The following is a 16,551-nucleotide window of genomic DNA, read 5'->3' as shown; positions in this document are numbered from 1 at the left end:
ATCTGGATTAAGATAAATGACATAATTCGTTTGCAATTGCATATTAATGAGGACATTGTCATTTATAGAAAAAACAAAAATAAGAATTAAAAAAACAAAAAACTCCTACCTGTTAATATTTTTAAAGTAACAATGCGTAATCTCTATTTAAAGTCAAATTGAAACGAACTGGTCCCACATTTATACAAAATAACAAAATAGCACACACGTCAGCTGTCGACCACAATGAATATGCTATTAGTTTTCGTCTGTAACGTTATCTTTTAAAATGGCATTTATGAGAAACTTTGGTCCCGGTTTCCCTCCAACTTGATTTTGGGGTGTTTTTTTCAGAGAGCTACTAAGATGAATGTGCAGGGTTTTTTTTCTCCAGAAATGAATTAAGAAAAATACCTATCATATTTTAATGGATAACAACCTAGATGGACGAGCCTTACATAAGCACGAATAACTATTTCTGTGTACTGTTGTGTTTCAAGTGTTAGACTTGTCTCTTCATTGCCCATAAAAAGACTGATTATTGTTTATTATTCAAGGGCTATGATTTCAGGGGAAAATGACTAAATTAGAGAGCTTAACAAGTTTCAGGCTTTGCATTCGGCTATTGGATGATGGATCATGCTACTACCAAGCCAACGGTGAGGGCAAACGTTATCCCGCCTACTCACAAGCTTCTGCAGGGTTGTGATAGGATGGTGGACTTGTCGCTCCCCACCCTCCAAAGGGTTAGGTTGCTCTGCACCGTTAAGATGCTCAATTGATGGGCGTACTGGGCTGTGCAGTGAAGCGAGATACCCTTACGTGTTTCATTGTAGCAAAACAAAACCATGTTCTCTGTTGGTTATATCACAGCTTGTTGCTGGTTTTTCCGCGACACCTTCCCCGGAGCTCAGCTGGTTTTCCTCCCTGCGTGCGGTGACAGACGGGTTGGACGGTGCTATTGCGGCGTTTTAATGGGAAAAAAGCTCATGACAGAATAACAACACGAGGCACTGAATCGCTGCTTGCACCTTATATCACTGTTCATTAGTTTAATCCGGATGTGGTTCTCTTCTTTTGATCTTTGTCACACGCTCGGTGGACTCGGACAACGCAGCTACTTTGGGAGAATTGGGTAGAAATGCACCTGCCGTGAGATAACGGACCAGTCGGAGCACATGGACATCTCTTCCCTGGACCTCAAACCGGGGCAGCAAGATCTGAGTATATCAATGAAACGTCTCTTGTCATGGAGCATCCACAGTCTTTAATTTACATCGGGTTAATATTTACTCGTCGTGGCGGGGCTTCAAACCAACCCGAGTATGAGGATGACAGCTGATCGCCCCTCCTCTCCCCGGACTTCAATAAAAACGCGCTGCATCTGAATCCGCTGCCTTCGACTAGAAGCCAGAGTCTCTAGTTTCAGGTGTGTTTAATAATAGATGGAGCGCGGAGGGATGTGACATTTGGTTGATTGCCATCTTAACCTTTCCCCGATCAGGTTACCTCTCCGTGATAGATTTCACAGGCATTTGCCGATACCATTTCCCATTGTAGGCCCTTTAATTTCATTTGTACTCATTTGGAAAGATTAAAATCATCCATCTGTTCTGCAGGAAATTCGTTTTTTTTCTTCCCTGCATAGAGCGCAGGTCTGAGGAGATGCTCTGCCCGGTCACCTCTCCACATGGAAACTAAATTTCTCCTCTTGCTCTTTGATACTTTTGCGTTAAGCTCATGGCCGGGGATGATCCTTGAGTAGCCGATATAATAATCAGCGTCGCGGTGTCAGCAAAGGCTTGAGCTACAGGGGATTTGTGTAGATTATCGCCGGACTGCTATTTTGTTCTCCCAGTCACACTCTGAACTGAACTTAGCAGCTTTTGATCTGCAGCCTTTTCCCTGCTGCCCCAGCCGACTGGAAACTCCAGTAGCAGGGAAGCCTTTTTCAAAAAAAAGGGGGGTGGGGGGGGTGGGGGTCCGGACTGCGCTCATAAGCAATGACCGCCACAGAGGTGTTTGGACCCACATCTGAGGATACGAGCAATTTGGCACCGCTGTCACCCCGTCGATCCAGAGCAATGAGACGCGCTTTACAGCTGTAGTTAACACTCCCCGTTTACACGCAGGCTGCCTGGAATGCCGTTGCTGTGACCGGGAGAGCGAGCCCGTCAGTAATAGCCAGTAGAGGACAGCCACAGAAACCAAACAGCAGCGCCTGTACGACCTCTTCCCGGACCCGTTCTGACTTTCTACCGTGCGGCCAGCGGAGGATGTTTGAGCCAGGATGCTGCGCTTCCCCGTGAAGAAGATCCGGAAGCAGTTCAAGCTCCTGCTGCTGCTGGTACTGCTCACCTCCGCCGTGTGGTTCACCTACTTACACATAAACCAGGGCAAGACCATCAAACTCCACTTCAACTACGGAAAAGGTAGGCTTTCCTGAGAAGAAGTCTATTCATTGTCTATTCATCTTATGTATTACACATAGGAGTTTTCTAAAAGACGTCTTGTGGATATGAACTACCAGCCTTTATAGACATTTAAAAGGACATTTAACGCTTCTTTATGAATACTGTACTGATACCATAAACTGGAGATCACCATAGTCACTCTGAAGAACAGTGAGCTCCTACAGAAATGTTATTGTAGTATTTAAGTGACTTCATAGTAGATATTAATGTCATAAAGCATGATAAGGCTATACTCACAGTACAGGCATAACAGATTATAAGTTTTATAAGGAAAAGAAGTCATAGGTGTTAGATACCATAACTTGTTGAGGTACTGCAGACACATAGTCCCTTATAAATATTAGAGTAATTGTTAGTTGAATGGATTGATGACAAAACCCGTCCCCTGCTGACTTTGCCATACTGATTGTTCTCCCTTGGGTAGTGTGATGGGTAGGACCAGATATGCCATAAGAAGTTACACAGAGAGGAAGCTGTCTCATAAATTAACAATAGTTTCCTTCTCCAGGCTAAGTAAAGAGCACCGCGGTCTCAGGCCAGGCCGAAAGCCAGGCCACCGCCTTCAACATAAATAATCAAAGGGCTTTTCATGACGGTGACTTCAGAGGTCACAGGCATGCCAGTCAGACTCGCAAAAAAATATTGGAGGCTGGGCAGATCTCCACCTGCTTCTGTTATGCTTCTTATTACTAAGGCTTGATTGCATTCATGAAGGCTGAATGTTCCACAGAAATTACGCTTCATTAAAAAAAATCTTGATATGAGGTGTTTGGATAAAGTGATTTATCATCACCTACCACAGATTTAACATGGAATGATGGTGTACTGTATCTCCTGCAGCTGTCTGTGTAAAGTGATATGCAATGATTATGATGTCCTTGACGAGTGTACACCACATGCACACACACACACACACACGCGCACACACACACACACACACACACACACACACACACACACACACACACAGACACACACACACAGACACACACACAATGCATTGACAAGGATCATTTCATTGTCTCTGATCTCAGCCGTGGGGTTTTCCCAGCAACAGACTGGATTTAGTTTTCTAATGTTGACAGTCCTGAATCATACTGGGGGCTGAACTGTCACTCTGGCTTGTCGCATTTAGTGTCTGCAGCTGCAACAGCAAGTTGTGAGTTTGCATCAGGATTTTAGGTATACACTGTACACAGTTGAGAATAAATAAGACTCTTGCCTAAAATTGCACATTCAAGAAAGGAAAGAGCAAAGTCAGTATGTTAATGATAACATGAGGATTTTGTATGAACTTACAGACTCATATAGACACGTACAGAAAGTAAAAAAAAAAAAAGGCCACCGATATCATTCAAACCAACACAATATCCCTGCAATGAATTCCATATTTATGATGCATACATTATTTTACCCTGGATATACAATATATGTCAGGCCTCTTTTACAGTGTTTCAAGAAAAGTACCGCAAAAATGTACATTGTAAGCCCCATATAAGCTGAATTTATTACAGGGCTATTGTGTTGCACTACACACAGGTGTCCACTTGCTGTGCTCATGAAATACAGACACTGTATTTGATGTAATAAATGGTCATGCTCACCAGCAGATTTACTCAGCATTTGTGATTTTGCTGTCAGCACATGCCAGCATAGTTTCAATATTACTGTGTTTCTCATTTTGAAGGATTCCACTAGTAGTCTGCCTCTTTGACTCGTCTGGTGAGGAAAGAAGCTGCTACGCTGTGCTGTGTGTCTAATTGACTATCTTCCATTTAGCAGGCATCTGAGCAGGTCAGCTCACTTAACCTCTTATGAATAACATGTCCCCTCTCTCGCCAAGGGTTTCTAAGTGAGATGTAGCCATTACTGAAAATGGGGCACTATGATTTGTGTAAATATTCATATCAGGCTGGCAGTTTTCTCTCCATACAGGAATCTTCATTGATTCTTAGTACTGAGGTGGGGCAGGTAGAAATAATGTAATTAAAATTACTGGCCTGAGACTTCTCTTATTTGAATATAAAAAGGCAATTTGTAGAGTTTGTTCTGTCCTTATATTGGAGGAAATTAGATTTTTATCCTCCAAATCCTCTCCTTGAACAAGAACATGTTATCAGATAGTTATTGCTAGTGCTTAGCTAGTTCTTCATCAACTAGATAATGTCTTATTGGTATATGACCAACAGACCTATGAAAAATATAAACATCTTGGCATAAAGTGTCCCGCTGAGGCTGGATCTACCTAGTTGTGAATAATGATTGAGAAGCGTGTCGGAAACAGTTTACAGCAGTTGATTCTCTGTGTGTTTCAGACTTCAGTCTACTCACCTCTGTGTGCTCATGTATTGGTTGACTGGGTCAACATAATGAGACAGCAGAGGCATACATGTACAGAGGAGGCCTTCATAATGGTACCCTATAGAGTTTTCATGGCAAACAAACAGTTTTGTTATTCCAAAACACACTGAGCGAGTCAGTCTTCTGAATGCTTTTAGCCTTCTATGTTTACATCAGTTGATGGTCATATTCTCCTCTTATTGGCTCATTGCTACCTTTTTTGGTGCATTATGTTCACCATCTGTTACTGCCCTCTGACGTTATAACTAGTTTTTATGTGTGTGCTTGTATGTAGAGCACAAGATACAGATACATGGGAATCAGGTCAGTCAACAGTAGTGTTTGAGCTCAGTGGATTGGCTTATAATGAACCTGGGTGTGTTGGTGAACAAATAGGAATTTGTGTGTTATTACCTGGTCAGTGAGATGTCATACATCCTAAGGGGTTTTGCTGCATGCAAATGAACTATTACTGAACATTACTAAACCAGCCTGTGTTTCCCCCCCCACCCACCCATGAAATAATGAAAACAGTACGATTAACTTTAATTACATACTTTGTTCAAATGTTTAGACTCACAGATGTGCTCAGTAATATTGCACTGTGGTTGCTGGGTAAAGAAATCAATCCCATAGAAGTGTCAGCAGGTCATTTTGATTCAGCATAGTCACGCTATGCCAGCCACAGCTGTATTGAAATGGGCCATCATTTTCTGCTGCTAAATTATTCAGTACAGGATGGAGCTGTGTGATAGACTGGTGATAGAATGGTGAGGGGCAGTCCTCTCACCTTCTTGTGATTTTATAGAAAGTAGAGAGGGAAATGAGAGAAAGATCCAATCTCACACTAGTGATGGCACACGTGAATAGTATCTCTAGAAGTGTTGGATTTAAAACTTGACTATTTGGGTGCAGAGCAGAGATTTTTTCCAAAACTCTGAAGAGTTGAGGTGAGAAAAGGAAACCATAGTTCAAGAACTTAATCCTCATATCACAGTTTTCAGCGTATACATACTGGCTGTGATACTGCTGTGTCTTTGTGGATGAATGTGTGTATCATTCACATCGCCTGCATGTCACTCCTCAAAGAACTGTAATTATAACACAAGGAGCAACAAGAGAAACTTGTGAATGTGTGGGTCTTTCTTAGGATATTTATTTCTATTTAACGGGGGGGGGGGCCCAAGGTAGCTGTTGTAACTATGATGATGGGGAAAGCCAAAAAGGTATAATTAAATAGTTTTCAGATTGTGCACAGGCCAGACTGGCCTTATTTAATCAGAATTTCAATGAGGAAGCATGTTGGCAGGCAGCACTGTGGTGCATATTAGATGAGTGCCACATTTATGCGGCCACCCAGTTGTACAACAGCCCCCCTGTTTTCTAGCATCAACAGGTCCACTGAAGAGGAGGAGGCTGGCTGCGGCATACAGGCCCCTATTGATTAACTATAATTACACATGTGGAGGCACACACATATGCATACACGCACCCACCCCCACACAAACATACAAATATGTTTCCTATAAATTGTAAATACCACATAATACACACACATACACTTTATATCATCACTGCTCTGAAGGGATGAGGAGGAAGTGGAAGAGGGGAAGTCTCAGGGGGCCTTGACAGATTGGCTGCTTGGTTGCCCATGGAGACAACATATGGGAGATGAATGTGTGATGTTGGGCTGGTGGGATGTTTCAGTGCACATTTTATCACAACTAAAGCATTTACAGATTTTGATGGAAGCGTGAATGTGCCAAATGTCCACCAAGAGATGAAAAATAAAACAAAACTTGTGGATGCAGTGTCATTGTATTGTATTGTATTGATGTCAAAACACTTGGATATAGTTTCAGTTCAGTATCAAGTTGGATTTTGCTGGTTGCTGTTTCTCAGCAGCAGCAGCAGCACCCTCCGGCTGGCTTGCTGTCATGGTAACCATGCCCTCCGATGTCACCTTCCCTAATTTTAGCTCTTGTGGTTCTCACGGTCGGTCAGCTTTACCTCGGCCAGAACCACTCTGCCGGCAGAATGGTAACTGACACCACTGTAGTGTGTGTAAGCACTTAAACACATACACAACACCTTTTCATGTTATTATTTATTCATGTAACAATGAATACTGTTAGTTACCTTTTCACATTTGTGAATAATGCATCTACATGGTGCCCACTTGCACCTTTGATGAAGCGGAACATTTGTAAATGGAAGAAAGAACAACACAACAAAAAGACATAAACAAAGTACATGCTTAGTAAAAATACATTTCCGCAGTAGTCGTGATGTATATCTTAGGTACGTTTCTGCTGGAGTCGATTTAAGCAATTTTTAGAGGAACACCGAGTCCAGCGTGGGTGCAGTCTGCAAGTCTGCATCAGCAAAGTGCTTTGGGCATTAAACTGGTGACACGTGTGAACCCAGCTGGGCAGTGCAGCTTATAAAGATTGCTTCCATTTAGAAATGCTGGGCCTTTATATCACTGTGGAAGAGCTTTGTTAATCAGATGAAAATGGAAAAAAAAAGCTTTTCATTAGAAGAAATTCTGAAAGGAGTGAATTATAAAATTGTAGCTGTACTAATGTGGTAATTTATATTCTTTTAGAGCCTCTGTATTTGGCTGGCTTAACTGTAATATTTCTGATTCTTTACAAGAATATAATTCCATGTCCAGATGGAAGTTATTGCTGCAGAAACCTGAATGTTTTCAGTGCTGTGATCATAAAATATAATCTGTGCATCTGGCTCTCCTAACATTGAGGAATGATTTTGTATCACGATATCCAATAAAGAGAAACAGAATTACATATGAAACAGTCATTTCATTTGAAGCATCTATATCTTTGAGGTCTTATTTCATTTAAAGGGCAGTGTCATAAAAGCATACACATGTGGCAGTCAGTCCATTGTTACGTTGTGTCTGGAGAGCTGGGATGGGGGCTGTCACAGGATCAACAATGAATCTACCCCACAGCTTATCTGACCAACCCAGTAAATCTCTCTCTGGGTAATTCCACAGTGAGGATGAAGGATGTCCCTGTAACAACTCACACTGCATTCTCACTGTGCCTTGATGCTGTAAGACCTGCCTGGTGGAGGTGGAGACAACAGAAGGATTAAGGCCGGAGAGATAAATGCTTGTAACTACATGTTTGTGTGTGCATGATGGCTGCCTCGTGTATCCTGCGTCTGTTTAGAGAGCTGGTTGTGCACGTCCTCTGAAACTAACGCTGTGCTTCTGCAAGATGCAAATATGCACATGAACGGTAGCGTCAGTGTAGGGGTAGTATGAGGATGTGACAGAGTCAGGGGTCAGTTAGCAGGTCAGAAGTGACAACAATGGCATAAAGTTTAAGAAGTTAATAGACCAAGTCTCCAGCATAAAAGTAGGAAATAATACTTAATGCTCTACTTGTTTGAATAGACATTTACTGACACTCCGTTGTACATATTGCCATAATTGTGCACTTGGTCATCCTCAATTCAAATGCATTTGTAAAAATATGTTATCGTAGAATAATGGTAAAAGTCAGTTTTTGTCATATTGGCTGTAAGCATTTTCTGTTTTCTTGCCAGTTGTCTAGCAGATGCACAGTGCTATTGAACAGAATTGTGTAACAGCCTTGAAATATTTCCCACTCAGGACACATCACCACAGTGCATTTTCACGACCTAGGGTTGGAAGGTGCAAAAGCATTGGAAAACAGTCCAGAGTGTGTTAACCTCAGGGTTAATGAAATTTGTGTTGGCCTGCCTAACAAGCCACCATCAAGGTACCAGCTCTGCCCCATGCAGATGAGAGTGCTGGCCCACTGCCATGGCTTTGCCGCAGGAGATTTGACTGTGTGTACGAGAGTAAGTGAAACGGAGAGATTTAGTGTAAAAGAGAAGTAAATGTGTATGTGTTTGTACAAGTATAGTGTTATTTTCCAAATGTGTTGTGCGTGTGTGTGTGAGTGTGCACTTCCCCGATCTCGCTGCTGTCTGCACTTTAGCCACAGTGTTTAGCTGAGCAGAAGAGGAAGCAGCTGAATGATGGCACTGTCTGCCCGCTGGCACGCTCACTGTGAATGGGGTACGAGCATTTGGGGAGGAGGGATAGGGCTGAAGAAGGACACCCTTCTCACGCAACAGGTGGGACATGCACGATGCAGGATCAGGAGAGGATGTGGCTATGACCTACAATAAACCCAGGCCTTCACACCCAGTGTAATCTGGCTGTAGCCTACATGGAGCTTTGCTTCTTGGTTGGATATGTACACTTTAAATGAGGTTCACTATGCAACGCCATTCAGGTGTAGCCAACTAATACTATGCAACAGGGGTGTCTAATAATGCAGCAATCACCCTGTTAAACAATGCTATCAAGATTTCATTAAGATCAATTTCCTCAGTAGACACTCAGGAAAACTCACACAATTTGGACAATTTACCAGGACACTGCTGGGAGACACAGAGGTGTAGAGAGTGAATCCTAACGCTCAGTGTGTTGGTGGTGAATTTCAAAGTGGAAATAGACAACTTTTCAAACCTCCCTTCACCGCACCAAGCATCTCCAAGTGGTATTATTGTTTGCAATGCTGTCATACAGACAACCATATCGCTTTCTGTTTTCCTCAGAGCGAGCACAGCTTTGTGAAGAGATGATCACCACCACTTTGGAAATAAGCATGTTCAGTGAAGAGGTAAATTGAAATTGTTACAATTTTATATTCGAATTTGGGAACAGGCAAAAGTTATTGTAATGATGTGCATTGCATAGTAATAACAGATTGAATAACATGATTGCTTCGCACAAACAAGTAACTACAGCTGGGGTTGGCATCTGGGTGGTGGTGGGGAAATATTGTTAGAAGAAAACATTAGGAGAAAAAGCCTCAGTTTGTTCATTCATTTTGTCTCTAATGGAGCTATGACATGTTTTAGTTTGTGTTGAGAAAAGTGAACTGGGTTGGAAGCATGTTTTTACAAAATGAAAGAAAATGTGAAAACGGTGATAACATTTTTTTGTCCCTTGATTTTCATATGAAAAGTAGACAGGTCCAGTATTTTATGACTGTAAGGCTGGCAGCTTAGCTAACTGATTTTTAGATGGTAGAAAATGGTGAAAAAGCCCTCCTGGAATCAAAAGTTTATTCAGGTGGTATATTCCATGCAACTAAAATGTATTGTACGTAGATCTAAGTAGTCATTGCCTATGCAATATTCCACATTTATAACAATAAGACAATAGAAAGAGTTTGGCCACCTTACAAATTCTATAGCCATCACACTGTGCAATCAGCATTTACTTCATTATAAGTTGAAGCAAAAACGTCATCTTCTTCCCACTTAAAGAAATGAGGAACAGTCAGCGAGGGAGAGAGAACAGAAGCAGTGCCAGAGAGACTGATGTCAGGTGGGAGTATCGACTGTAGACAATCATGATCCTTGTCATGATGGGATTTGTCAGTTTCCCCGTGCTCAGGCTTGGTTCCGCTCTTTACACCCCACCTCTGCAGAAGGATTTCCTTTCATAGGGTTTTTTGTGCAGCGCCGGGCTGTATCAGCTCTGGTGTTGCCTTACTGTAAGTGATCCAGACCTTGCAGGATTTCAATCAATCATCAAAGAGTGTGTGTCTGTGAGCTCCCTGCTGCTCAGAATGAGCTTTCTGTAGTGGTGGTTAATGGAAAAGGTCACCTCTCCCCCAGGCTGTGCTGGCCTGCTACAAAGACAGAGAAAGCATCAGAGGAGAGGGACAGATAAACCTAAGAGACAGACCAAGAGGCTGAATTTTTGGATAGAGAGATGTTGGTTGCATTGTAATCAGCTGCAAGTCATAGAAATGGATATACTTGATGTAAGCGACTAAATTGACCGCAACATACCCATCCCTGTGTGCGTCTCTCCATGTAGTTCTTACCCCTGTTTTCTTTTGAAATCACTATTATGCGCATTCTTACTATTCATCGCACACTTATGAATATTTACACATTTGTGGTACCAGATCTGGAGGTTGGATAGGAATTCATCTCCATTTATAAAAGCTTGCCGGATAAAGTTGAGTGGCGAGAGGGAGAGTTTGAGGCTTTCATCCCTCTGACGTTCAATGCCTTCCACTAACATGTCTAGGTGCCATTTAGATCAAGCTAAATATTCCACTTTACATCTGACTGTACATCTAAAAGAATAAAAACAGTAAGAATGTGATAGCAGCAGTGGCAAGGTTCCCCACTGTTCCACAGCCGGTCTGACTGGGCTCCCCTGCTGACAGCAACCCAATTGTGAAACTCAAGTGGCATTTTTGCATTTTGCTTAGTTTAGCTGGATGGTGCGTATTCCCCTCTCGACTTCTTTTATGTTATATCATTGCAGCACTTATGTTCAAGTTTTCTTTTACATCTGACTGTCTCCATCTTTATCGTGTTTGTCTGCATGAAGTGTAGGAGGTTTTCAGGAGGCGGGAGGAGAGAGCAAGAGAAAGAGAGAGGACAAGGTCTGCACTTTGTCATTCTTTTGTTTAGAGTCTCAAAGGCCTGCTCGTCGGCTTGATTACCATGTGAGCTGCTTTGTGAAGGAGCGCGGCATCGGCTCTCTCTGGGCTGTCAAACACTGTTCCCTTTTTTCTGTTGTGGCCAGTCATGAGGAAAGATATTCAAGAGAAGAGGGAAGTTCCCAGTTTACTTTGGAGCTGTATGTGTGTTTATGTTTGTATAACTGTGCATACTCGCTTTGAGAGACCCCTCGTCCGTGTGTGCTCTGAATTTGAACATCTCTTCATTAATTTAACTGCGCTATAATTCGCTGTAATTAAATAGGCTATTTTAGTATTCTCCGTACCTTCTCAATCACACAAACACAGCGGATAGGAAATCCAGTGTTTTGATGAGATTGTATTTTTTATTTTTGATAATTGCTGCGGGGAGTAGCTGCAGGCAAAAGGGAGGTTGTATAGGAAGCTGTGTCTAAACTTTCTGTCACAGCTTCCTTATATGTAAACAGTTGAAAATGAGTAATTACTGGTTTATGGCTTATTGCAATGTTTTGGTTTATTGTAGCTCAATCATTTTCTAAGTCATACCATCGTTGAATGCTTGTCCTACATTCCTAGTTTGATTTTTTTCTCTATGGTATGAAAATCAACTTTCAGTGACCCGCAACATGCTGTCACTGTGCCACAGTCACAGTGACAGCACGTCTGTTTGTATTTCTGTATTTGGTTGCACTGCATTACCTGCAGCTGCATCACAGTGCAAACTGAACATAGCTTTTACAGCAATAAAAGCAAACATGATTAAGGATTAGTCATCTCAAGGTTCCAGGTTGTAGCAAATCGATATTCATACTTAAATGAGTGGAAATCATCGGTTGCCAAGAATGCAGGAAAAAACCTCACACGCATTTAAGTACCTATATCAGGCAGAGTTTGTTGTGAAAGGGTAAAGGCTTTTTACAAAGGGCGAAAGATGCTTGAAGTATTGACATTTGTCCCTGTAAGAGAATATTACATATATTGCTTCCAAATCCTAAAAGTTTCTCCCATGTGACTATAGATGTTTTAAACTTGAGACAGTTAAAGGTTTCGTATCCTTGTACATTTTAGAATGTGTTAGTGCTGCTGGGCATTCCTGCAACATCAATAAATGTATCTGAAATTGCCCAACCAAGATTTCCCAACCGTGGCAGAAATCTTAAATAACTTCTTTGAGGGGTCATTTCTCTCACCTTCAGGTCCAATCTATACCAATTACACAGCTGAGTTTGGGCCAGCTTGTATCTTTTCCATCAAATCACCTGTGAGAAATTCACTTAAATCTCAGCACTCTATCTCTTAGCCTCTATGGGCTTTGTCTCATGTACAGTATATCAGGTGGTATTCCTTATCTAATGTGATGATGGCTTCTGCCGAGGGCACTGCTATAATTCCCTTCTGGGCAAAACAGTGAGCTCCAGAGACCCAACAAGGTAGTGTATCGACTCTCCCAGCTCTAGCTTGGGGTCTATCTCTTTCCCCTTATTAGCTTTGTTGTTGTTTGCCCTAACAACAATATACCATACTACCTTCATAAATAGTACCAAATATTTCCTTGTTCATCAATCCAGTTTGTGTTCCACTGTTCCTGTTCTAACAGTCTCCATAAAGGAACCCCCCTGTTTGTTGTGGATGAGTTCTTAGTTTTATCTATGTCAAAATGTAATTAGATGATAAACCCCTTGAGAATGCACCATCTCGTTTTCAAGGGGTCCTTAGGCACAAAACATAAAAGTTACATTTAAACAAGATTAAAATACATAAGTAATAATAATGATAATAAATTAAACAGCACAACGACACAAAACCGTCAACATAGTAACATCAACACGGACAAACACATAAAGGCTCTCACACTATCCCAAACCCCGCCCGCTACATCTGTTACCCCTGTCATCTGCAAATAGAATGAATGAGAAATAAAATATAACATCATGTCATCAAGTAAGGGAGAACAGGGTTGGTAGTCACCCTTTTTACTTTCCTTTGAATTCCTCATAAACCGTATACTGAATAGATTTCCTTTTAAATTGTAATTGAAGCCTGAAGTGTTAGGTAGGAATAGAGTAGTCTTACTCTCCTTCTGATTCTGTTCAAAAGATATGGGCTGTCAAATAGGTCTTGTGACAATCGTCTCCATCATGGGGACGGTTGTCCCTGTGTTATTTTAATGGGAAAAAATAAAAAATGTAGATTTTTTTCTGGCAAGGACACTTTATTAGCAGCAGAGAGACAGGAAATCAGGGGAGAGAGGGGGAGGTGTGATATGCAACAAAGGTCCTCTGGCCGAGATTCGAACTGGGGTCCACTGCGTATGTGGCATGCGCTCTTAACCACTCGACGACCTGTGCGCCCAAATGTAGACAATCTGAAAAAAATATTTAATATTTTTATTTTCATTGACATACTACAAACTAATACATCTAATGCACCAATAGAACAAAAACAAGAAAAATCATTCCTATAAATGCATTTTTTTTACTTATATGACAATATTGTGCATTTTCACCTCTGTGACTGCTGTGAGCATTACATCTGGAGAAGTCTGGCCCTTGTTTGTCTTCCTGACAAAATTCCTGAAAGGACTTGATATGTCACACTATTTATGTATATGCCAGCATGTGACAACCAACCCTGAAGAGAATGTAACAAACATCCCCAACTGGGATTTTTTGCTACCAACCACATGTTTTGGCATAGTTAAGAAAAAAGCTTACCCAACTATCACTCCCTCTTCATACTTTTTAATGGTAATGATTGTTTTATTATAAACTCATTGTGTAAAAGCCTAGAAGAGAAACAATGAAGAGTTGGATATTTACGTTTTCACATGAAAAACACTAAACATCCTCTCACCACAATGTCAAGTAGTTTACTCTAGAAATTACCTTGGAAATAACATCTCACATAAATTTCAGCACCCTCTAGGGACCAAGATCTAATGAATGTGACAACCAATTCGTGTGACAACCAACCCTGTCCAACTCATAAATTAAAATGAGGGTACACACATTAAAAAACAACAAGAAGTAGATTCAAGGTAAACAAGCAAAGAAAGTCTTGAAATCATTGAAAGAAGTCAGTGATCTGTTATTATTATTATTCCAATCTGATACTGCTTTAAACTGAAAAACACTTCTTTCAAGATTCTAGGCACAATAAAACAAAGGTTGTTAAGTGTGCCTGAGTGGATATGATGATCTGAATGGAACTAAAAGCTGTATTAAGTATAAAGGATAGTCAAAGTAGATCCATTTGAAAACAAAATGCAACCAGAAGTGAAGTGGTAGCCTGTTCAGTGAGTCATACATGAAACAATGATGCGTGAGTACATCTCAGGACAAATCTACAAATAGACTACATTTAAAGGATGTAGATGTGTTTCAGAGGTGTTCTGGTATATGATATCACCATAATCAATAATAGGAAATAATAGCTGTTGGACAGTTTTCTTGCTTGGAAAGTAAAATGATATATTGATGTATTCTGAGACTTGCATTTATTTTATTTTATAATAGTATATGAGGCTTAAAAGAAAATTCAGTCCAAAATAATTAAATGTATCAACTTTAATAAGGTCTGATGGGCTGGCCAGCCAACTGATTTGTTAATTTCTGATGGTAAGCTAAAACATCATAAAATGCAACAAACCGTGACAGCTGTTTAAATAAAAAGATACAGTGAGAGGCAGACAGTGAAAAAAGAGTAATGTGGAGATATGAACGAGCATAAAGACAAATGTTCTATACATGATCAGTAACAACAAAGTGAATCTAAAAGCTTATTATCTGCAAATAGTTTTTGTGTCCAAATAGAAGAGCAAAGAAACGTAGGAATGGTAGCTTGTCTGGACTTTTAGTTTCATATCAGCGTGCACATTGCTACATGACTTCGTTTGCATGATGGCACATAGACGACATTCTTAAAAGCTCGTCTGACAGAGAGGGCTTTGTACGTCTAATGTCACCACACTTTCTTCTATCTCCTCCTCCACGCTCTTACCTTCCATTTCCCTCCTGCTTAGTTGCTCTTCTTGGTTCTCTTTCCTCCACAATATGACACGTGTCTCATTCTCTTGATTTTCTTCCACTACAAAAGAGATGTGGGTCAAATACATGCTTTTTTCATGTGCCATATTTGACATGGAGGTTCACCTTCCTCAGAAAAGGAGGAGGAGGACTGGCAACATGTCACTGGGTTTAATACATTAGGTTATTTATATTGAAAGAATGGAGATTTGGATTCTTAATTTATACCAGATTTATGAATGCACGTTTTGATTTGTTGGATGAGTTGTCATGATGCTAGTTTTTAATGTGCCGTGCATGAAAAATGATGTAGTTACCTCTGTATAATAAAAAGCCTGTTCCCTGACTCTCTTAAAAAAGTGATGGATGTATCACATGCACAATGAAAGGACAGTAAAGTCAACAAGAAATACTACTGCATAAAAAGGCATTAAAGGGAATTTAAAGTACAATAAAAACTAAAGTATACGGCATGAAGACATTAAAATAATGATATTGCAGATAAATATAAAGGTTAGGATGAATGGCATCTTGCTGCTTTAACAAGATGAATGTGATCTTTGACGCAAAGCAGGAAAAAAATGAATAAATATTTAGAATACAAAAGCATTATATTTACACATCGTGCACAAGCTTTTTATCTTCACAATAGCCATCATTAAAAGTGCTGTGTGTTGAGTCCTGGAGTCCTCACGTAATGTCAATTGCTTTGCATTGTAATGAACTGCATTTTCTAAATGCAAATGTTAAAAATAAGTCCATTCATCTACAGTAGGTTACTGGTGATGTCATGGTAGTCCTTTTCAGTCTTTTATGGGTTTTGCACTGAAAACTGCAGTGCTCCTCTTTTGTGAAATAACATTTGTGATAACATGTCTCCACTACTGCTTCCTCAAAGCCTCTCAACTATTTCATTTAGATATAATCAAGTTTAATCACCAGCATGACAAAGTGTGCCCACGTAACTCACTTATTTTTCATGATTTCAAATTAATTAGCCATTGCATCAACTGTTAATTCTGCTTACCAAGTTAATGTTCATTGTTACAGCAGTTTGTCATGATTGCTCAAATGGCTTCATCAGAACAGTTTCTTTGTTAAAAGTAATGGTGACTCTACGTTGTAGGTACAAACAGCATCAGCACCTCTGCAGAAAGTGAAAGTTGCTTGTAAAAACTGATTTCCCCACCTAGTGTGGTTCCTATTATCCTTATC

At 40.6% G+C, this 16,551-nt stretch overlaps 1 protein-coding gene across 1 annotated transcript in view; it reads left to right on the top strand.

Annotated features, from left to right (window-relative positions):
• Nucleotides 1–2,269: 2,269 nt before the first annotated feature.
• Nucleotides 2,270–16,551, top strand: part of b4galnt4a (beta-1,4-N-acetyl-galactosaminyl transferase 4a) — a 133,042-nt gene continuing 118,760 nt past the window's right edge. Inside the window, exon 1 of the mRNA XM_053319176.1 lies at nt 2,270–2,411. Coding sequence (XP_053175151.1) covers nt 2,270–2,411 — 142 coding nt within the window. The remainder of the gene's footprint in view (nt 2,412–16,551) is intronic.

The sequence above is a fragment of the Scomber japonicus genome, chromosome 5, assembly GCF_027409825.1.
Source record: "Scomber japonicus isolate fScoJap1 chromosome 5, fScoJap1.pri, whole genome shotgun sequence".
NCBI lineage: Eukaryota > Metazoa > Chordata > Actinopteri > Scombriformes > Scombridae > Scomber > Scomber japonicus.
This window is presented reverse-complemented; position numbering and strand designations above follow the sequence as displayed.